This window comes from Camarhynchus parvulus, chromosome 2 (genome assembly GCF_901933205.1).
Source record: "Camarhynchus parvulus chromosome 2, STF_HiC, whole genome shotgun sequence".
Lineage (NCBI taxonomy): Eukaryota > Metazoa > Chordata > Aves > Passeriformes > Thraupidae > Camarhynchus > Camarhynchus parvulus.
The window spans coordinates 114,985,135-115,009,095 of record NC_044572.1 but is presented as its reverse complement, the minus strand read 5'-3'; the positions used below and the strand labels follow the sequence as shown (position 1 = coordinate 115,009,095).

General features: G+C 39.8%; 1 protein-coding gene across 1 annotated transcript in view; it reads right to left on the bottom strand.

Annotated features, from left to right (window-relative positions):
• Positions 1 to 23,961, bottom strand: part of CHD7 (chromodomain helicase DNA binding protein 7) — a 132,463-nt gene that overhangs the window by 74,337 nt on the left and 34,165 nt on the right. Inside the window, 1 exon segment of the mRNA XM_030971645.1 lies at positions 16,243 to 18,103. Within this exon segment, the coding sequence (XP_030827505.1) occupies positions 16,243 to 17,928 (1,686 nt within the window). The 5' untranslated portion in view covers positions 17,929 to 18,103.

Sequence of the window (23,961 nt, the reverse complement as noted above, 5' to 3'; positions counted from 1 at the left end):
TGATGCATTTTATACCAATGACACCTATATATTATGAGAGAAAAACTACTAAAGATTTAATGGTGCCAATTAAAGAAGCCAAGAGTTTGCATGGCTCAATGGCTGAGTCATAGACCTTTTCCCCATAATAGGTTCCATTATAGTCCTGAGCTCAAGCTGTGGGAAGAGGATTACAGATGAGTAAGAGAATTAGTATTTTTAAATGTTATTGCCAAGGAAGGTGTCCTTTAAGCATTACACAGCTGAATGTCTCTCCTAGCAGTAGAGCAGCTTGTGCTTACTCACCATCCTGGTTTTAAGTGAGAGCCTCAGAACTCACTTCAAAACACTAACACAGAAATTAAGCCCATCAGTGTAGAGCCCTCTCAAATGTAATCAGTATTTCATATGCATTTCCAAACTTGAAATATTTCAGTACTTGTAATTTTTGTGCCATTCTATTACCCCTGATTTTTTAAAATTCATATACACTTACATAAAACAATGTAAGACTGTGTAGCTAAAGAACAAAATAGTTTGTACTTAAACCATAGGATTGTCTGTAAACAACTGGTGTGATGTACAATGAAGAAAATTAAAACATTCAACTGCCTCTCAAGATCACTTCCAGAAAACCCAGAGAAGTATTTGTGCCAGAATACAACACTGCACAAAATTCTGATCATCCACATCAACAGCAATCACACTTCAGGTACAACAACAGATAATCCTGAAGAATTCCAAAGGGAATTTAACTTACTTTAGATAGACTGCTATTTATCAAAACACTGACAGATCCTAATACAGTAAATGAAAATAATTAAGATGAGTAAAATTGATACCAGAGCAAATTCAGTATGAAACCGGCATCTGATAAATTTAGGACACTCAGATTCCTGTTCCAACATTCAAACTGATCTGGGTAAGAATTTTTAAAAAACCAGGAATACTGGAAGCAAAAGCCAAGTGCTCTTTGACCTTGATGAGGTTTAGAAAAGCAGCTCATAAGATGGCAGATGTGACAGCTAGAAGCCCAACTCAATGGCCCATACAACCTTTACAAGTACTTTGCTTCTGATGACTGGGAACAGTAAAAATCAACATCAAAATATTGTTTACATTTAAAAATAAATGCATTTTAACAAATCCGATTTGGAATACGACAAACATCAAACATGCTAGTAAACTACAATATTTAACTAGAAAAAGAGTTAAATATGCTTAGAAAAAACACTTATGTTTAATTTTCTTGGGGAAGAAAGCATCTATTAAGCAGACTAATAGGGCTGGTAAAACAAGCTCCTGCTCACAGGAATTTTATCTTCAAATCTGAGAAAAGGGGTTGGCTACCCAAAAAGCTTTTCTAGCTACACTGGCCAAAATAGTCAGAAAAAACCCTGTAGTATTACCTGGTTTATAAGCCTTACATCACACACATCCTTAAGTCATCACAGCTATGAATGTGACTGCCTAGATACCCCAAAGAAAATGTCTGCAATTTCAAATGTCTGTTTTTATAAAATTTTTTCTTTGGCAAGTAATTGTCTTTGTATCAAGACTATCATATGCAACAATGCTGTTTAAAATAGAAAGGGCCGCTAATTAAATAAAGATGCCACAGTTACCAGTGTTCTTTTGCAATAACTTTTCTATTCCCTGGTTTGGACTATTTTCCACAAGCATTGCAGAAGTCATTTTTATTTTCAAGTACTACAGACAACAGAGACTTGAGAAAAACAGAAGTACACAATTTATTAAATTACTAGTCATCCATCATTTGTTCATTTACGTAGTTACATGATTTCAGTATTAGTGATATACTTGCAGAAGGGAGCCAGTATCCAGTTGCTGGGCCTGTGTCTTAACCTGTCAACCAGAATTTTGCAACTAAAAAGACTACTCAAAGAATTTCACCTCTTTCTAATGTTGTGTTGGAAGACTTGTGCTTCCTCAAGAGCTTCCGACACACATCCCTAATACAAGAGATCAAAATCAATGAGGATAAATGAAGGTAGAACAAATTCTTCCCTCAGAAAGAGGAACTTTTTCCATAGAAATTACCCCATAGCTCCCAGCCGAGAAGTCCATGGCCTGCTAGTTAATCTAAAAAATTAATCTAATAATCTAAAAACCCTTCTTCTATCCCCATCCATTGGGAAATTGAATGGTTTACAAAACTGCTTTGTTTTAGCCTAAGTTTGATATAAACTGATTTAGAGGCACTTTGAAGAGACAAAAAGGAGCAAAAACTTCTTTTACATCTACTAGTAAGTCTTACACAGTTGATCACTGAAAAAGCGAGACAACCTGCAGATTACTCTTCAACTACTTACAACCCAAGGTTTCTAAGATTTTTTTTTCTGTCCCACAATGTTTTCTTTGCTTCTCTTATGAATACAAGCATCTACCTCTTCAGCAGCTACAACTCACAGACCATATTTCTGAGTCAAAAGGAAAAGACACTGATCAAGATTTAAGTAATTTTGTGTTTTTAACTTGCAAGAAATAAACTAGTGGTTTTCTAGCATTGAAGTATTTTCACATGCACTGCTAGTATGCTTTTTATGTACCAGTCCCCACAGTTTCTGCATGAAACTTGGTAATCAAAAATTATCCAATTAGATATAGTCAGTAAAAACCCTTTAAATGCAGGAAGTCAAATACTGAAGCTGCAGAGGTTATATTCTAGATCTATTAGAAGACAAAGTAACACAGAAGACACTCAAAGGCTTTTTTGAGAACTTGTAAATCCACAGGAGAAGTCAAGCTAACATTGGAGAAAGTGTGCAGGAGCTGACAAGCAAGCAGTGCTAACTCAAGGTAGGGCATCTGAGGCAGCACCCCTCAGAGCAGAGCTCCAGGCAGACGTGGAGGATCGCGCCCAGGATGGTGGGGGTGGAAGACAGAGGAGGTTTGTGGTCACCTCCATAACCCCAGGCATGTTACTATCTGCATAGTTCCACCCTTTGAAATGGAAACAGTGATCGTGTTTGTGTGACCCACCAACAAATTCTCACTGATTCAAGTTACACAAAGGTTATCTGATGGAAGAAGTTTACAGATATAGAGGGTACATATCACAGGATAAAGCCATTTTTTCTAGGTGGCTTACTAATACTGACCTGTCAAACTCGGGTAACTTTGGTTTCATGCTGACACTTCCCACTAGAAATCTTACAATCTCCCAGAAAAGGCTTAGCTACATCCAGATCCCTTCAAAGCAAAAGGCAAATATAACACATAACAAATGTAACACTGGTCCTTTCACAGCCTTTCCAAAAAGGTGGCACTATACAATCCATAACTTTCAGGTGAGCTGTGGATACACCATCAGGAGCCAACAGAGAACACCCTCCTAGAGAGATTATAGAATGGTTCAGATCAGAAAAGACTTTAAAGGCAATCTAGTCCAATCCCCCTGCAATAAGCAGGAACAATTTCAATTCAATCAGGTTGCCTATCCAACCTGACACTGAACTTTTCCAGGGATAGGGAATCTACCACCTCTCTGGGGAACCTGTTACATTGCTTCATCACCCATAAAAAAAAAAAAAAAAAAAAACCAACAAATCTTTCTTATGTCCAATCTAAACCAGTCCTCTTTCAGTTTAAAATCATTACCCCTTGCCCTATCACAACAAGACCTCCTAAAAGGTCTGTACCCATCTTACTTCTAAGCCCCTCTTTAGGTACTGAAGGACTGCAGTAACATCTCTACAGAGCCTTCTCTTCTCTGGGCTGAACATCCCCAACTCTCTCAGCTTTTCCTCGTAGCAGAGGAATTCCAGACTTCTGATAATCTTCGTGTTCTTCTCTGAACTCACTCCAAGAGATCTATGTCTCCCCTGTGCTGCAGACCCCAGAGCCAGATGCTGCACTCCAGGTGGGGTCTCACAAGAACAGAGCAGAACAACAGAATCACCTCCCTTGACCTGCTGGCCTCACTGCTTTTGGTGCAGTCCAGGATACAACTGGCTTTCTGTGGTGCCAGCACATTTTGGCAGGTCACACACAGTCTTTCATCCACCAGAACCTTCAAGTCCTTCTCAGCAGGGCTGCTCTCAATCCCCTGAGCCCCCAGTCTGTAACTGATACCCTGATGGAAATGTAACAGCTCGCACTTGGACTTGCTGAACCTCATGAGGTTCACACTGATCCACTCCCCTGGCTTGTCCAGTTCTCTCTGTATGCATCCTGGACCTCAGGTACGTCAAGCTCCACACCCAGCCTGGTGTCATCTACAAACTTGGTGAGGGTGCACTTGATCTCCCTGTCAGAGTCACTGATGAAGACACTGAGCAGTACTGGTCATAATACACTTTCTGGGACAGGTGGTCTCTGCACTTTGCTTTACACTGAGATGTCATTTCAGAGACCAGCCTGAGCGGATCCCACCAGAAGTGACATTTATGTTACACCACAGAATTCTGTTCTGTCAAATTTCCCTCTTCCCCCCCTTTTTTTTCTGTTGCAAAAATCTGCAAGCTTCTAGTAGTGGACATGTAATTCTCCTAATAAACTTCCCACATGCATATAGCTGCTTATCATATAAATCTGCTCTCCTTAATCAACTTTCCCAGGCCACATAAAAGTAGTCTGCAAGACACTTTAGAGGTATAACAGACCATGGTTTGGAAATATCAACTTAAAGAAATCTTAACAGATACACATGTGACACAAAACCAGAAGTAATCAGCAGTAATCAACTCTATTTTGCTTTTGGGATGGGAAGATAGCAGTTCTCCATATGGCCTTTTCATTGCACTATTTTACTAAATTCAGGATGACAAAATGGGCTTGAAATCACAGACTTGATAAAAATCCACTGATGTTATATTTGCTGTTACGAGCCATTTACACCAAAGAGCCCAAGATACTTCTCAAACTCTATAGTCACAGCAGCAAATGAAAATAGCCTTTGAATATGTTAGCTATGGCATGCCAAAGGTAGGCCTTTCCCCAGCTCCTCTAGTAACTGAACTAAACTGATAATTAAATCAGAATGTGTCATTAGAACTGGAGGGGAGGAGGGGAGCATGGAAAACAAAGTGCAAAATAAAAAAACAAACAAAAAGACTCCAAACAAACAAACAAAACCCCCCAAAACACACACACACACAAAATCAAAAAAACAAGAAAAAAAAAAACTCACCTAAAATTCCACACTTTATTTTCTGTGGACAAGAACCTGCCTCATTTACCATCTGAGGTAACTCTTAGATTCTCCAACCAGTTTGATTAACACTGTTCTATGAAACACCTTATCTTTAGTGCAAATATATTTAGTATCTTTGCTCCAGACATTCTTAACACAACCTATAGTAAAATGTAAAAATCCCTATAGGCAGATCTTAAATCAGACATGCCTATAGTAATACCACATATAGATTTGGGGTTATATCATAATGTTATATTACAGTTGCAGAGCTGTGTCTAAAGCAACACTTTTAACTTACCCCTGGCTGCCATAACAGTTTCTGAGTTACATTTTTGGGTGTTGCTGCACAGAGCAGCAGGGAACTGCAGAAACTCACCACTGCTGCAGGGCACCTCAAGCACACCCTGAAATACTGACACCAAACAACCAACCTGTGTCAGTCAGCAAAAATTCTCCCAGTCCCAATCTAATACCCTAGGTACAGCATTATTTGGTTTTTAACAAATTTTCCTGAAGTATTTCAAAGGAGGCCTGCAGAGAGAAACACAACCAAGCAGTATTCCAGTACTGCAGGCATGTGTCCCTATGTCCATCTGTGACAATGCTTGCCCCAGCAGACATCTACAAGATCCCATTAACAAACAGACACAAATAACTACCACCATGCCCAAAGTTTTAGATCAGTTTTAATGACTCTGTATTTCATACACAGTTGTACAAGTAAACTGTAATGTCAACTTTTTAGGGTAAGGTGTTGCTTTAAATTCAAATATGCACTATTATAAGCCTCTCATTATATTTAGCAACAATTGGCTGGTACAGAACGATTTTTTCCAAAAATAAAATTAAGGACTTCATATCATCCAGTGCTCACATGTAAGGAAAATAACAGTATTATCACACTTATCAGCATCTTGCAGGGCCAAAAAAGATACCAAGTACCAGAACGCAAGTGGATGGAGGGCCATCTGGAGAGAAAGGAGATGTAAAAGCAGAGTGGAAAAAACAAGAGTTCATATTGACTACTAGACATTAGAAAGTTTGTTATGAAGCTTGTTATGAGTCTTCTCTCCTCTTCCAGGAAAACTGCATCCAAAAATCTGTGGAACTATTAACTTCTCAGTCACTGTAGTCATGTTATTTTGTTTGTAGGAGTTACAGAACACAATTTAACTAGCACAATTAACATGGACTATTTTTTTCTGATTCAACCAATTAAATTATTCAGTCTGTTGTAAAAAAAGTCAACTGTAAGTGGGTATACATTGGGAACTCAAGTATAACATGAAAATTTCCTCTATGACTACAATAACAAGATATTACATTTAAGAAAATATAAACAAATTCATATTTTAATATAAATATTAAAAAAAGTTGAAGTTAAAGCCTAAATAAACGTTTGCTAAATAAATGTTTGGCACTTCCTACAATTTTATAGCAATATATCAGTGGCACATTTGGGTTTGCACACTGAAGTGTAAGTGTTGCATTCATGAAGACAAATACTTGCAATTTTCCAAAATCAAAAGGTTAATACTATGCCATAGAAACTTGCCAAGATTCAGAAATCATGACTTTAAAAAGTTAAGATTGTGGACTTTCAGTACTTAAAGGGGGCTTATAAAAAAAAGCAGAAGAGCAACTTTTTAGATAGGCAGATAGGGACCAGGCAAAGAGGAATTGTTTTAACTAAAAGAGAGGATTTAGATTAGATGTTAAGAAGAAATTCCTTCCTCAAGACAGTACAGAAGCACTGAACAGGTTGCACAGAGAACTTGTGCATGCCCCACCCATAGAAACATTCAAGGCCAGGTTGGATGGGGACCTGAGGAACCTGATCCAGTGGGTGGCATCCACCCAGGGTTAACCCACTCCAGCATCCCTACTTGTGGTGGGGTGGCTGGAACCAGATCCTCTTTAAGATCACTTCCAATGTAAGTAATTCTATCAGCCTGCAATTTCTTAACATTTAATTTCTACAGCAGCAACCCATGCAATATGAACCCATTCCCAGAAGTTCTTAATATTTTGCTTGCTCAGCCTAACACAAGTGCTGCTCTCTCCTAAGCTTGGCTAACACAGTAAAATCACTGAGGAGGAATACAAGCAAGAGCTGCATCCCAATCCTTGGTACTGAGGAACAACAAAAGCAAAGGAACAAAGACTCCTCCCAGCCCAACAGGGAAAAATCAGAGATCCACTTTTTTCTTCCACATCTTGTATAACTGCACTACTCTCACATTAACCTCTACAACTACCAAATTCCTACACAAGAAGTGGGATTTTCTGCTTTTACCTGTTAAGACTGGTTGTCTCAGTCTTCTTGACCTGCACTCTAAAGCAAGGGTAATACTGGAAGGAGTGACAGAGAGCAAAGAGGTGGCACATTTTAGAGTAACAGATACCTGAGTAGGAATTTAAATTGAGGGGTTTATGAATTTTAGTTTTGAAGAAATAACAAAATTTAAGGCCATCATCTCTATGTTCCTCTTCATAAACAGAGGCAACACTATTGGCTACACCAATCTTGCCAGGAATAGAGAAAATTCTAAGTAGGTAATGTATAAAGTACAGTAAAATCAAAAATAATGAATTATAAACTTTGGAAAAGAACAAACACACACTCAGATCACTTAGTCATCCTATCTCTCAGTTCTGTTTCCTCACAAAGATGACTAAAAAAATTAATCTGAGTTTTATTTCTAAATTGCCATGCTTTTAAACAATTCTCTATGCTAGAAAAAAAAATCCCATTCAGTACTCAAAGAAGACAATTCACCAACTGGCACTGGAAGCATCCTCAATATGACACACACCAAATGAAGTTGTGCCAAGCTCTTTGGTAGAAAGGGGATATTCTTTCACCTCTGCAATAACAAAACAGCTGCAAATACTTTAGTTGGAAAACAGCCCCACTTTTCTAAAGAAAAGAAAACGCTCCCAAAATCAAATTAGTCATTAATATTTGTGTGGAGTAAGAGGGAAGTTGGGAGAACCTGGAATGTGGCCTGTTTGACACTAATTCAATAAAGACAAAGCTTTCTAGGACTTCTAACAGAAATTTTAATTTGAGGGAGGACTCAAGGGCTAGTTACTGAGGGCAGGTACTATAAAAAAACCAAGCTGTGTAAGGGTGTTAAAGGGCCTGAAATCTCACTGCCAGAGGAAGAGGCAGTCCCCATTCTGCCCCAGCAAGCATTCCCACTCCTACACCACCAACTTGGGTGATCCTGTGGTCACACACTGGAGAGCTGCCAGGAACATGACCTGGCCAGATAAGCCTGTTCACCAAATGATCAGGCAGGTGCAAGGAAGCAGCAAAAGTTCTGTATCCCAGACCACAGCCACCTTCATCTGCATTTTTTTTTGGTTTGTTTTTTCTAAAGCAGATTAGATATTGGGAGTTACTGAGCTCACACAGCTATCTATGCTGGGAAGCTGTCAGTGGGCTAAGTGCCCACAGCAGGGTGACACAAAGGTACACCCTGAAGCAGTGAGAAGAGCAGTAACAGGCACCACTGTACCAAATGGCTGCCTCTGGCAAGGGCTCAAGAGGCAGGTGACTCAAGCAGAGAGAGGTGGAGTGACTCCCTAAACTTCTCTGTCCCCATTTTAACACAGACATTGGCCATTTCCTCTCCTTTCCTACTGTTCAACACTGCTTTGTCAGATCAGCTCAGCCTTTCCCTGCCCCTTCCCTGATCACTGCTTCCTGCCCACACTTCCTACTCTGCTCCTACCAGCTTCCAGGAAGTAGCTTCACTATCTTTAAACCACACTGGCAAATTTGAAAGTATTTAAAAAGAATAGGCGTACAAATAGATGCTTTAAACACTCAAACCTTGCTCTTTAGCTACCACACTTTACAACTCTTTTGAGAAGTCTATAAATATTTACAGATAGTATCTCAAAAAAACCAAACAAGTGTTTTGTTTGCGTTTTTCCCCCAAATCCAGACTACATTGTCACCAGTAAAACACATGTATCATCATACAGTTAAAAGCACTGAAATCTGAAAACTCAAAAGTGAAAAGCACTGGCTTATCGAACTGAGAGAGAAAACAACTTCTACAGACAAAAGTTACAAATTACACTTCAAAGTGATGGTGTCCCATCATAGCAGGAATTGACACTCCACAGCGTCAATTTACTCCACAGAGGAAATAAGAACACTTATGCAAGTTTGTGACACTTTCATTCAAGATACAAGCAAGGACAAGATAGCTTAAAATAAATAGATGTCTCAAATTCCATGAGAAAGAGCAGGACAGAATCCCAGGACAAGGATCCACAGTAAAAAGATAGGAAATTATTTCTTCACTTGTAACTTCTTCTTTATTAAGACTGCCACTGTATTTAATGAATTTTTTTAAAAATCAAGAAAAAAAAATCAAGCATTTTCCCTTCATTTGCCCTGATTTTCAATCCTTGTGTCTGTAGGTCGATGATGACACAGACATGAGGATTTTTATTAGACTATCAGCTTTCAATCATGAAAAAAACTTTCTCTGAAACAACAGATTTAAATTTGTTCAAATAAATATAAAGTAGGACAACATCTTCAACCATGGGAAAGTAAGACAGCTGTCAAGTCCCACTGGAAGTGACCATCAGCAGCAGATAAGAACACAATACTGAAGTACTAAACAAGCAGCATAAATGCAAAAACTTTTCTAGTTCAGTGATTCCTCAGAAAATGCTAATGATTTCAGGAAACAATACATTCAGGTCATCTGTATCTCACAGAAACCTTCAAAATACCCACGCTGAAGAACAAGTTGGGTAACTCTTAAACCTACAAATCACTATGCTGATGCAGACTTATGTTTTCATGTTAATGCTACAAACTGGCTTTACCCAAAACTTCAGAGCAGACAATTTAATGGCACAAATTATTTTCATCACAGTCAAATCATGGCACCTGAGGGAAGAAGTATTCTTGAAGTAGCTTGCGCCTCTTCAACAGTAAAAAGACCAAAAAGTTCATAGCAAAACCACCTCAAAAATACAAATCTTTGGCCCAAAGGCCTATTCACTGAAAAATCACTGCAAGCACTTTATTTATAAAGGCACACATAGCCTTTTCAAGGGTGAGGAAGAAATAAGCCTTTGGATATGTTAATAATAACTCTTAGACTGGAACACAACTGCAAAGTTTTAGAATATGAACTTTTGTTGGACACAGTACTTCATAATATTATATCCTTTCAGAGACCTGCATGGAAACTCACTCACAGATGGATCAAGTTATCAGTGTAACAGAAAATTCTACTCCACAGGGGTGAAATGACTTCAACACTTCCGACCAAAGGTAGATTTTATGGTCTGTTTTTCTTTTAGTTGGAAAATTTTAGTTAATTACATTGCTTAAATTGCTCAAATACAAGAATTCTTCAGAGCCCAAACAAAATACAGCAGAAGCCTATAAACTTTTAAGACAAAAATACTGCTATCAACATTTATTTTAATATAAATACTATGGATTTTCTTCCCTTTTTCTCTCCCATTACTATCCACAACCTCTTATTTTGCCTACATTTTCTCCATATATGTTACAGAAATATACACACACTCATGCTTATCTATACATAAAATTAATACACAATTGTAGCTAATAAAAGTTCAGTATTAGTAGGTTCTTAATTCCATTTAGTCTGGCAGTTTCAAAGATCTTGCCAACATACACTGTTTTGCTGGCCTGTGAATACTTAAAAAAGGAAACTAGAACTTCTAGGGGCAGGCAGCCACAAGACTTTGCTGAACACGCAGCATACACAGTACCCCAGATGATAGCTAGCAGTCATGTGAAATAGCCTCAGCATCAAAACAAAAAGTACCCAATAGTGTTTCTAGGGGTTTTTTAAAATAAATTCAATTTGTTCTACTTATCAACAGGAAAATAGTCCAAAAGTTAAATACTCAAGGGATTAAAAAGCCAGTGGCTCTCTCTGGAGATGTGGGAAATTGCTTATGAATATTATTTATGGGAATAATCCTAACTATTCAAGTATTAAGATTTGTTACTACGTAAAGTTACAGGAAACGCTGAAAGATAAGTCATGTGAAGAGAGTAAGGAGTCAACCACTTCTCATTAGGCATTAAAACAAAAACCCAGGAGAGAATAAACTTCATTTTAGTGTGCCAGCAGAAACTGATTTAACCTTTGCTTTCTGCCAGGTTAGAATATTGCATCAAACCAATACAGCTGATTATAGCTTTCATCAACATCCCTTTCCATTCAGGTATATCCAAGTATAAATTAAACTGAGGCAGCAACACAGAGTTTGAAATTGCAGGAAGGGCCTGTGAAAGGGGTGACCCAGCTGGTGACTCAGCAGGACTTTCCCTGCCTCCTCCCCTGCAAGGGAGGGCAGGAAATTTCAAAAGAATGTGTTCATACCAAACACAGCTATGAGTTATGATTTAAAGCAAAGTCACATGCTCATAGATAATAAGGCCAGCAGAACAAACCTGGCAGTGAACCAGTAACACACACAAAATTAGTTCCTTCTCCACCAGAACCTGGACACTGCAACCCAGAATCCTTCAACACTGTTTGTGCCCACTGTGGAGCTCTCCCATTTAGTCAGGCATGGAGGCTATACCATACTTGTTTGTCATTTAAATACTCCTGTGTTTGACTATAAATAATGTAGATTGCATTTGTGGAACATGATTAATGAACATGACTCGAAACTTCAGCCCACACAGTAGCTGTGGGTAAATAAGTTGTGTGTAACAACACACCCAGGACAGCCTATTCTTGGCAAAGAAAACTCCTACACTTCCTCTATCACCAATAAAATGCTCTGAAAATAACGATATGTAAGAACAACTGCATAGCATTAGGCCTCCAAAGGCCTGTCTAACCTGATATCACCTCTGATAAAGTGTGTGGAAGAGGACAAGAACCAGACAGACATGCATACAGGAGATGCAACCCAGTAACAAATTCTCAGGCACTTATGTATGGCACAGATCTGCCCAGTCAAATGTGGTGCCTTTATGTTTATCAAATGATGATGCATTTTTCAGTGAAACATCTCAGAGATCAGCATCTTATTGTTCAGTTCTGAACTCACCACTGGACAATTCACTGAATACCTAAAAAGAATCCAAGGAGACAAAAGCAGGTGACAAACAACCCTTACTTCACATTCATCCTCTTCATGCACCTGTATCACTCACAATTTTAGAGGCTTTCACCACCTCTCTCCTTCCTTCCCCCACTAAAACACCCCCCACCTGCGCCCCCTCCCCCGGCTTTTTCAAGTGCTGCTGTATTTTCTGAGGTCTGAGGAAGGAACACAGAACTTCACAGCATTTGCCTCACCAGCATACCATACATACAAGTAATAATCTTTGTTTTGTTCTCTACTACTTTCATTACAATTCCTACTGATTTATTTATTTAACTGTTATAGCTCTTTTTCACAGCCATCCAACACCAAGACCTGCTCCAAAAAGATAGTTTTGCCTGCCATTTCAGTGCTCAAGCACCACAGAAACATAAAATCATTTAGGTTGGAAATGACCTTTAAGATCAAAAAGTCTGACTGTAAACCCAGCATTGTCAGGTTCACCACTAAAGCATGTCCTTAAGCATGTCCACATGTCCCAAGGCACCACATCTATACATCTTTTAAATACCTTCACAAATGGCAACTTTATACCTTCCCTGGGCAGCCTGTTTCAATGCTTGATAGCCCCTTCTGTGACAAAAATTTTCCTAATATCCAATCTAAACCTCCCCTGGCCATGTCTTGACTCACACCACTTAGTGTTCAAGTAATTGACTCTTCTATTATATTTCTAATTATTTTATTTAATTCTTATTAGGTTCTTCACCACATCTGCATTTGGTACTCTGCTTTGGGTACATCAACAGCTGAAGCAAATTTTGCCATCTGACTTTTCACTCCTCTCCAGATCATTGATGAGTACTTTGGAGAACAGAAGCTCACAAGCTCAACACAGATGCCTCCACTGTGAAAACAGGCAATGATTTGCTCTGCAATTTGCTCCTTGGTGGATGGCTCTGCTACAGCAGAACCAGCCTTCCCACCTCATGGCCACCAAGCTCTTCCAAGAACCTTTCGTGAAAAGTGTTTCAAAGGAGTGCCTGACAAACCAAGCACACTGACTGAACATCCCAGCACTGCAGTGGTTCTTATGGGTCTATCAAACTCCACTGAAGCCAGCAGCTCACTGCTAACACGGTCCTAATAACCATATCTAGGTTTCAGCTATTAATCGAAACCAGATGAATTGTCAATCACCAGCTTCATCTCACAGCCAAAATAATTTGCAGTTTTCCACACAAAAAAAAAGAAATAACAAGCCTTGGAATCAAACAGCAATTTCTTTCAAGTTAAAAGCAAAAGAACTTCATTTTCCTTCCAACATATCTAACAACAAAACAGTAATTTGGTTAACCACAAGTATTACAGCCTTTCCATGATAAGGCTAGCTTCAAATCACTGAAAAATAATTACTAAGATGACTTCTGTTGATTTTAAAGTACACAGAGATTTCCATTTTCACTGACTATATTAATTTGGTTGATTCATTTTATACAAATAAAAACAAACCAGTCATTTAAATAACTGCTCTTTGGTGAACAGTTTTCTGCTTACTGACATGAAAGGAAAACCATGACACAGGAGAGCTACCAATTCTGTATTCAGGCTTAAGAGCAGGGGTTTCACACATCTGCATTTTTTCCCCAGGGGGTGGGGAGGGGTTCAGTTTTCGTTGATTTGAACAATACTCATTTCATCCAAACAGTTTTCAAGGGGGAAACGCCTGCCTGTTAAGAGTTTCATTACTACAGTCAGGGCTCAAACTAATTACTTAATGGGAAGGTACATGAACAGTAACTTTAACCAGATAAAAACTTAACAGAAATAAGCTAAGAGAGAAGTTACTTGGCTTGCTACAACTGTCTGAATTACTGATTTTAATCAAGTAACTGGAGTTATCATGTGGTTTTCCTCTAATTATTTTGTTTCAGCACTTACCTTTCTTCAAGCTATTCATTTGCAGTTCAGTACTCTGTAATAGGTTGCTTAGCTTATTTAAGGGTTGAGCTGCCTGTGTTTAACCTCTTCACTGATTAAAGGGAAAAAAATGTCCCAAGAACATTTAACAAGCTTGTACATTTTTCAAGTAAACTTTCTTCTCCCAAACCACCTTTTAATGCCAAAAATAGGCTTACTGGATGGGCAGATGAAAACAAGGAATTCATGCTGGTGAAGAATACCACTGCTTCAGGGTACAGTCCACCTCAAGTATTTCCTCCCACATCTCCACCATCATGGGTTATGAAAGATCCTAGTGACACTGGTTTTTGTTCCTTTATTGTCTTAAAAGTCTTATGTTACTACTTCTATAATTTTCTTTCAAGTTTTTTTCTACTAGATGCTTCAGCTCTCATCTTTAGAGTAAAAAATGTGTCTTATACTTCTTTTTCTCATTCCTACCCTTTCTGTACTGATTTCTCTGTGCTGTCATTACCACCTTCCCAAATACTCACTCATTCTTTTTATTTTTTCCCTATAGTCTTGAGCTCTCTCCTTTTCATCCTGCTTACCCACACAGTTGGTAACAGGAGGCATTGGCAAGAGCTGCTGTCTCAGGCAGGAACACACAACTCCACGTGCATGCAAGAACTGTAATTTAAGTTCTCCAAACAAAGTCTGTGTGTGGAAATGCAGAGAGAGGAAGAGACATCTAAAATTTCAAGCCAACTTTGAGGTAGGCAGGGAAAAGAAAGATGGTCTTGAAGATATACTTTGACTCTTCAAGAGAGCCTCCTCCTCCCTCAAGAGAAAGACAGCGCACTTTTCCCCTTGCCCAGCTTAGTCCCCCCCTCCTCCTCTCTTCCACGGGGAATGTGGAAGCCTGTCCCAGCTGCTGAGCTGCTCCATCTAGCACTCCTTGTCAGCTGCCTGTCCGCAGAGCGTGCGTCTGAGTGCCAGCGCCGGCTCACGCTGTGCGGAGCAGCGAGCAGGAGCAGCCGGCAGGCAGCAGCCGAGGGGACGGCCGAGCAGCTGCTCTGCGCACAGGCCCGGGACACTGCCCAGGACAGCTGGCTTTATCATTTATTAAGTGTATTGTAGCATCGTGTCCTTACGACTGCATTCCAACAATTGTCTCCAAATATTTATGGGCAGAGCTACTTGGCATTAACAACTGACTGATTGGAAAAAAATAAATAAAATTAATAAATCATTGATATCTTGACCACTAGTTCATCTGGTACTAAAACCTCTTGAATTCTGACTGACTGAGTCAAAGGCAAGCAATGGCAAATGTGAAGATTCCAAAAAGCACTTTCTCGGCTGAAGCTTAACATACTAGCATGTAGCCAAACCTGTTAAGCTACAGAGGATCAAGATGTTTTACCATTTTTAGCTTTTAATTGAAAAATGACATGGAAGAAATACATGGCCATCGAAACCTGGCAGACCAAAGCCTCAGTAAAATAAAACTTGCATTCTATTTAACATTTCATTTGAGCCTCAGAAGATTTAATTTCAGACTGATTCACATTGTTGTCTTCTCCTTGTATAAACTGTTTCCCCATCACTTCTTGGTTTCATTACTTAGTGCTAAAGAAGTTCACGCCAGAAATTTTCTTCACATGTAACAATTTAAGCTTTAATTTAAAACCACAGAACATTCCCATAGGATTTTAAAAAAAGATCTTGGTTTGGCCAAAACAAACACATTATAACACACATTTCTTCCTCCAAGTTGCAAATACAAAAATTGAATAATTAAATGACAATTCTCACACATGCTTTCCATCTTCTCCCCAAAGGAACCAACATGAAAAAAATAGTACGTATTCTGCTTGTCCTGTTGTCGTATCACATTATGGTCTATCCATAATGTTACCCTAGAACAATTACCATAAGGATGTTAGAAAGATACCTGAACATCATTTTACCTTCAGCCTCTGTACACCAAGAAAGCCATGCAACCAATAACAAACAGGGGAGGTGAATAGGGGCAACAGTTTTGAAACCATAGTTCTTGTGTATCCTGAAAGGCATTTACAGTAATTTAAAACATTTTCAACTAATTGGAAGTAGCTTACCTGAAGGACAGGCACTTTTTGTGGTGTGTTTTGTGGTGACTGGTGAAGCTGTGCCCAAGGCTGATGATGAGGATGTGGGGGTGGTGAAGACTGGTGATGTATCCCTGGATGAGGCTGCATGGGAGGACAGGTTGGCATTTGTTGTTGAAAAGACTGCTGTTGACTAGGAAGCTGCTGGCCAGATATTAGTCGCTCTTGTATTGCTTGTGGATCTGCAAGGCCAACACCTGGACAACCATTTGGTCTCATGTGCCCACCCATCTCCCGTGGTGTTGAAGACATACCCATAAATGGACGATTCTGTTGCATGTTTCTGGGGCCCATATTCCTTTGTCCAATTCCCATGGCACCAGGGGGCTGGTGTGACGGCTGAGGATGGGGTATATTTGGGTAATTGCCAACTTCCATAGGTATTCCAGCACTACCGGGTCTAACCTGTGGAGGAGGTGTACCTGCTGGATTACTCATTGCTTTCATAGGTGACATGGGAGGTGGAGAGGCATAAGTTCCCTGAGGCTGTGAAGGGTGCATAGTTTGCGTGTTCATTTGGTTAAGTGAGCCACTAGGGTGGATGGGCTGCTGGTGCATTAGTCCTTGACCACTGTTTGATGGAAATCCGACAGCATTTGGGTATCTTGGTACAGATTGATTCATTGGAGTGTTATTTGTAAGGCCTAAATTCTGATTCATCCCTGTATTATTAACTAATCCCTGATTAAGGTTACTGTAAGGATATCGAGAATACTGCCCTGAGTTGTTTATAGTAGGTGAGGGTACCGTCTGGCTCCGAGAACTAAAATTAAGTGTTTGCGGCCTAACAGCACCCTGCTGGGGAGGATTAGGGGAGAATCTGGGACTGTGGGCTACTGATTCCCCATGGAGAGCAGTAGGGGGATGGTGGTGAAATTGCTGGACTGAGTGTCGCAAAGAAGGTGCCATACTGGGATTCTGCTGGGGCACATGAGACAAGTGGCCAGGTCCTGAGGTGGCAATGAAAGGGTTTCCCTGATTGAGGCCTTCTTGGCCTTGAGAAAACTGGTTCATCCTCTGCTGCTGTGGCTGACCGTGCTGCTGCATTGAAAAATCACCACGAGCCATGTAGTTTCCCATCTGCTGCATGTGCTGAGGATGGCCCTGCCCAGGGGGTCCGGAGGGTGCCTGTGGCGGCTGTGTGGGTTGTGGCTGCTGCTGCTGCTGTTGCTGCTGGTACGGTGCTCTTATCTGGTCTGGCACTTGAACTGCCCGTGGTCCCCACATGGAGCCACTGTCTACGAAGGGCTGGCCGTGTCTTTCGTTCTGCATGCCGGGATAGACTCCCATCTGACCACCGGCACCGCTGCTGTGAGGAACCTGAGGAACTGGAGGGTTGTGATACTGCGAATGAGGAGACGCCATACCATTCCCAGGGGCATTGCTTATCATCCTGTTCGGCTGATCCATCAGGTGCATTTTCTGCTGTTCGTATTGATTATAGTGATCAAAATGGGTCAACTTGGCTTGGTTTTGATTTGCAGGAGGATGATGAAGAGATGACTGTAAAGTGGGAAATCCTTGATCCATGGGCATTTGCTGACCCATAGGATTCACTGTATTTTCAGGATATCCACATTCTCCAAGACCTTCCAACCCTTCACTGAAAATATTCCCATCTTCTCCAAACAGACTCATCATTCCTGGATCTGCCATCTTTCTTCAGCACGCAGCTCCTTGGAGCTACAACCAGAATGTTAGTCTGTGCTTCACCTCGGTGAGGTGTTTTGTCCTCAAAGCCTTTAATCCTCAACTAATCTCCTTCATGTCATTCCATATTTCCTTAATTCTTTTGGACCACGCAGTGTCAGGCAAAGTCTGGTTACTGCTCCTAGAAAAAGCAGGGGAAGGGGGAGAAAGAGAAGAAGATATTAAAATAAATAGCATCAGGCAACATACAGAAAACATACTTGACTGTTTTTTAAATGCTAGCTACTTTCAGCCCCCTGAAATACATCTTAAAAATCTATTTCACATTACGAAGGATTCATTAGCTTTATCCAAAGCTTTATTATGATAGAGAGTTAGGAAGCAAGCAAAACACTAGTCTTAACCTTAAATTAATCCATTCACTACACCTCCTAGTGCTCCTTTCTTGGGTGGAACAGAACAAAAGAACACAACACGCAGCAGCAGCAGCTGCCACAGCAGGTAGGCAGATGTATGAATATAGCTGAGCAGCCCATCTGCTGAACTAAAGCCCTGAAAATGCTCTAGTTACCAACAGCATGTCCTTAACCTTATTCCCCTGAGCTGCGTAATCAGATGAGCAAGCAGAAGCACCAGGTCCTACGATGAACTAAAGTTAGTTATATGCACAACAGATTTTTCAAATGCATATAGAGATGACCCACTGAATAAATACCAAACACCAAGACTTAGCCTTTAGGAAGGGATTTTTAAAAATCTTTTTAAACATGCAGTTTAGTCTAATTTAATGAATTTGTACACTGAAAGACACAATATTTCTCCCCCTTTCCGCAAAGCTATATGCTCAAGTAAGAAAATCAAATTTACAAGCTTCATCATATGATAGTGTGGATTTCTCAATCCTTCTCCCAATTTCCTTTATGATGGTAACACAGAATAGTATCAATGAACTTCATTACTCATCTTCAGGTTATTGTGGTACTACTGCAACTACAGCACTTTGCAAGACCACATTGAAGTTCTATTGTCTCCAGAACTTGAATACTCACTCAAGAGAATTAGTAATGGAAAAATGACTTAACAAAAAGCTAACCTATCAAGGTACACATTTGGACTTGAGGATTAAAAAGCAAAAAGCAACTACACAGTAACAACAGATTCAGAAAAGTTCTCATTCAGGTTTCCCACAGGGAAGACTGATCTATTCCGAAATGTGTCCCCTATCCTCTTCCCACAAGAACTCCCAAGATTTGTTTGGATCCATTTTTTATGAGCAAAGGTAGTCTAATGCTGTCTTTTTCTTCTTAAAAATCAAAATTTTGAACACTGTAAAATAAACTTTTGCATGCGAAATAAACTTTAAGACAATAGTCTTAAAATTTTTTACATGCAAAATAAACTTTAAGACAATAGTCAAGGGAGCCCATACAAAAATAGTTTTACTTGCTAAGTGTATCTTGGTTGTAATTCAGTGGTGACTCTGCTTGCAGATACCGACTACTCTTAACCAGCAACCAAAGTAAAGAAGATTTACAAGTTTACGCTTTCACATCTTGCATTCTTTTGTGGAGGAGAGATGCTTTCAGTCACTTTGGACACAAAATGCCTGGCCAGACTGTTTGACTGAAGGTGATTTGTCCCAAACAAGGGACAAATTTTTAGGGAGAAAAATATCAGCACATTTATTACCCTTCTTGTAGCCACTGTCAAGAGGACCTTCTACAGCATGAAGCAGAGGGCAAGAGGAAAGGCACAAGCATTTATCACTCCTCTTAAAATAGCATTTGAATGTCACCTTTAAAACCACACACTTAAATCTCTTTAGTGCTTGGCTGGAATATTAACACTTCCTAAATCACTTGGAGGCAAACTCCTATGAGCCATCTTCATATCTCTAATATCTATTTGGTTTTATTTCATTTCAATTATTAGGCAGAAGCCATCTGTAATATTTACCACCTCATTCAGCTTATTAGAGCACACCATAAGGAAGTTTCAACAAGGTGAGAAGGAACCCCCTTCACCAAAAGAAGCTTCTGCTATTAGACTGCCCCAGAGCAGACTGCAGTCATAGTGAAGATCCCTGATGGCTCAAGGACGTCTGGCACTGCGACTACTGATGCTCACTGCCATCAGGAGCTGTTAAAGCTGGACTTCAGTGTGTACTGACAGCCTCCAACAGAACAGTCTCTTTGCCTGGAAATGCTAAAAAGCAGAGCACACAGATACTGTTGCCTCCCAAGCACTGATGTAATTTGGGCAATATCAAACTGGAGCCGAGTATCACCCATCCACTAGAAATAGCCACACAGTTAAGAACATGTAAGAATTTCCACTCATTTTATTATATAAATCATGCCTGCTAAAAGAACCATTTTTTAAGACAAGAAGGCTCCACTCCCCTGAAGCACTAATGAAACTTTATAACAACAGAGCATCTTCAGAAACAAGGTTACAAGCATCAAGCAGGCATTTGACCCTGCCTTGTTTACTGTTTTTCAGCTGACAAGCATCCAATAAAATTCAGGCACGTCAGCCTCTGATAACTGTCAACATCAGCTCACAGTAGCTCGGATCTGCTAATATACCCAGAGAACCAAATTAAAATAGGGTAAGGGGTTTGCTTTACTTAACACACTTTGCTCAACTCACACCATTCCAGTTTGCAGGTTTGGGCTAAGTACTGTCCCTCACAATGCAGAAGATGTTAGGGAACCTAGCATTCACCCTGCTTCCTGAGCACACAGTCTTTCAAAAGAAAAGTAACCTTTAAGTTTATGATGCAGCTTGTAAACAAACAAATCCATCATCTAAATTAAGAGCAAAAATGTTGCTTGCCATTACGTGATTTTAGATCTGCATTTTTATCTGAGGCATGAATCAACTTCATGTTTGAGCTCTGGATGCTGAAGTTACTATGTCTGAAACACAGTGTAAGTCCACAGTAAAGAACTCTCAGACTTTAGGAGTATTTCTTCAGATTTAAGTCCAGCCTCAAATTTAATGACCACAGCCCTTAACAGTCAGTTGTGCTCTCGCCAAACCTTATTCTACTTTCCCCAATAAAAGTCACACCTCTGATGTGATATATGGCTAACAGCAGCTGTTGAAGCATGAAAGACAGTAGCAGCTACAGCCTGATCAAAATAAATTAACCAATGTTTTGATAAGGAAATAGTCAATACTGGAATTACCTACTAACCTCTCAACCTTCTATTCCAACAGGGTAGACATTTAGGTAGTTAAGCAAGTCACAGCCTTATTTTAAGTTGCAACTATGCCTGCTTCTTTCAAAACAAAAGGAAGCCAACACATAAACAAAAGTAGAACCTGCATCAAGCAATAATTCTGGTTAAAATACTCATTCAGCACTACTGTTCATTTCCCCATAAAGGCAGACATACTAACAGCAAGACTAATGGTGATAAACTCAGCTTATAGTCTTTTTTTTAATTAAATAGTTTAAAATAAGGGATGGCACATCCTCTCTACATTCCTGTAATTTAAAATCAACATACACAGAAGCAGTGTTTGTTGGGTACAAACTCAAGAGTATCTGACCCCTTAGAAAGGTGTATAGCTGAAACAAAGTATGAATGTATGAAAAGACAGCGAATTTTTTTTATTACCATCTTAAACTGTACAGGTTCTGCTATAAAATTCTATCACTTTTCTGTTCCTGAACATGAAAGATGGCTCCAAGAAGACTGACCTAAAGAGTCAATGAATATATTTCATTAAGGCTGCCTAGGCAGCCTGTTTCTGTTCAAAGCAGTGGCGTGATCCCAACCACCAGGACACAGTCAATTGCTTAACAACCCTGTTGTCTCAATAGACAAAGCTTACATTTACTCCAGTTTTCAACATTCCAGTCTTAAACAGCTAAATCTCAAATTTAAGTAGTAGTTAAACATTGTCCAGCTTAATATTCCAAAGCTGCATGCACTCAGTTGTCTTCAGCAGCTTCCCACTTTTATAAGTAGAACTAAACTGGCTGCTGCATACACATAACTTATTTAGGGCTGCAGATGCTAAAAACCTGAACTTCATTAGTTTTGCTCCCAAAGCAGCAGATTCAGGTAGTCAAGAGCAGGAAGCAGCAAGGGCAGCACAGAGATGCCCATGCCCTCCACACCATCCTCACATTCTGCCGTTCAAAAGAACATTTTGTAAATCAACAGGTTCCTTGATTCAGCTATCAACCCTTCTACAGAAGAAATTCAGCAGCATTTGGCCATGCAGCAAATAAACTGAATAAACAGAAGGCGAGAAGGCAACTAATACTGACTGCTCCAAGCTCGAAACGACATGTGTCATGCAGAGTTGTATTTTTACAGCTATTAGTTGATATCTCTGACAAAACTCTGAAGTACTTGACAGACACAAACAAACCAGCTACTCACATAATGGAAGTATGCCCTTACATACAATGAAATAAACACCTCAAATACCATGCTATTTTGAAGAACTAGGCTAAAAAGACCTCTTGTGCTAAAAACAACACCATGCCAAAGGTCATTTTGAGAGCAGAGCCTCAAAATGTAGGATTAAACATTAGGCTACTAAATCTGCATTTAAACATTGCACATTTAAACTGCTTTTCAAAACTGCTAAGCTCCTGCTGGCTGTTAGGGGTAGTAATTTAAGCGTTTGCCGCATGGAAGGACATGACATAAATGACAGCAATGAAAGTCACATTCTTATTTTACTCACAAAGTTGAAGGAAAACATTCACCAAAAACTTCATAAACACATGTAACACCATGACAACATAGGAAAAGTCACGACAAGACATTCAAATTGAGCAAGACGGCTGGTGAGGCTTCTACATTTCACCTCATTCACCTACTGAGCACACAGCGCTGCTGATGCCAGGACAGTTATGCAAGTGCCTGACCATGTCTGTGGGAAGCATGCCTCGTCTCCTACGTGCTTAATGCTTACTTTTCATTGCTGTCAAAGACGTCACGCATGGTACGCTCCTCCTGCATATAGATTAGCCAAAATATAGGACCAGACCTGTAAAGTGATTGCAACATCATTTCTGACTGCGGGTTCCAAAGAAACTTGGTTTCCTGAATGCCTGAAGACCTTTTTTTTTTTTTCATTCACTTAGAATGCTTTCCTACTATGCACTTCACACAGCACAGCTGTGTTAAAAATTAAGTTCGTATAGTTCAGACATCAAAGGATGGCAGGAATCTCGTTCCCCCTCGTCCCAGGAAAGGAAGACAGGACTTGCAAAGATGAAAAGAATGACCTGATGCACTTCAGGAGTATTCTGACTTAGTGGGAAGCATCAGCAAATATGACTTAAGCATTTCTTAAAAGTTTGGTTTCACCATTATCTTAGTAGAATTCAGTTAGTTCTTCACAGAAATACATCCTTAGAGAATTTGTAAGGATGTATTTCTGTTAAGAACTAATGGAATTCTACTTAAAGGCTGTCAATATCTCTTGTTAAATTAAGAAAAGGGGGGGGAGGGAGGGGAGAGAGAAAACCTTAGGTGCCTTTCCTCAAAGGTCATAGGTTTTGCCAATGTGCAATCAGCTAAAATACCATGAATGATATTCAGTAACACTTTTTTTGCCAAGAAATCCATGAAATCCTACATTTTTCATAAAATCATTTTGCAAAACCCTGATTGGATTTTATTTCCCTAATGTATGATGTACGTTGGCAAAAACAGGCTTTCACTGAGGCAATTGAGGGCACTACAGCCTTCGAATATTTGGCAGCTTGCTGCTGTCAAGCAGCTGATGCAGGAATGACCAGCCCAGAGTTCAGCCTGTGCCACACATTTGGAAACAATATCCTACATCATTCAAGTTCACAGGAGCTCTGATAGGAGACCACAAAAGCGTCACTTAGGAGAATTCTGATGCAAACCCACTGAGCCTCGCTGTTACATCACGCCAAGGCATTCGCCACACCAGTTGGGCTGCAAACTCTTCACCCTAACATGGGAGCACTGCTAATTTCAAACCAGCACCTATAATATCACAGAAGAAGCTCCAGCATGTCTTTCCTTTCCTGAT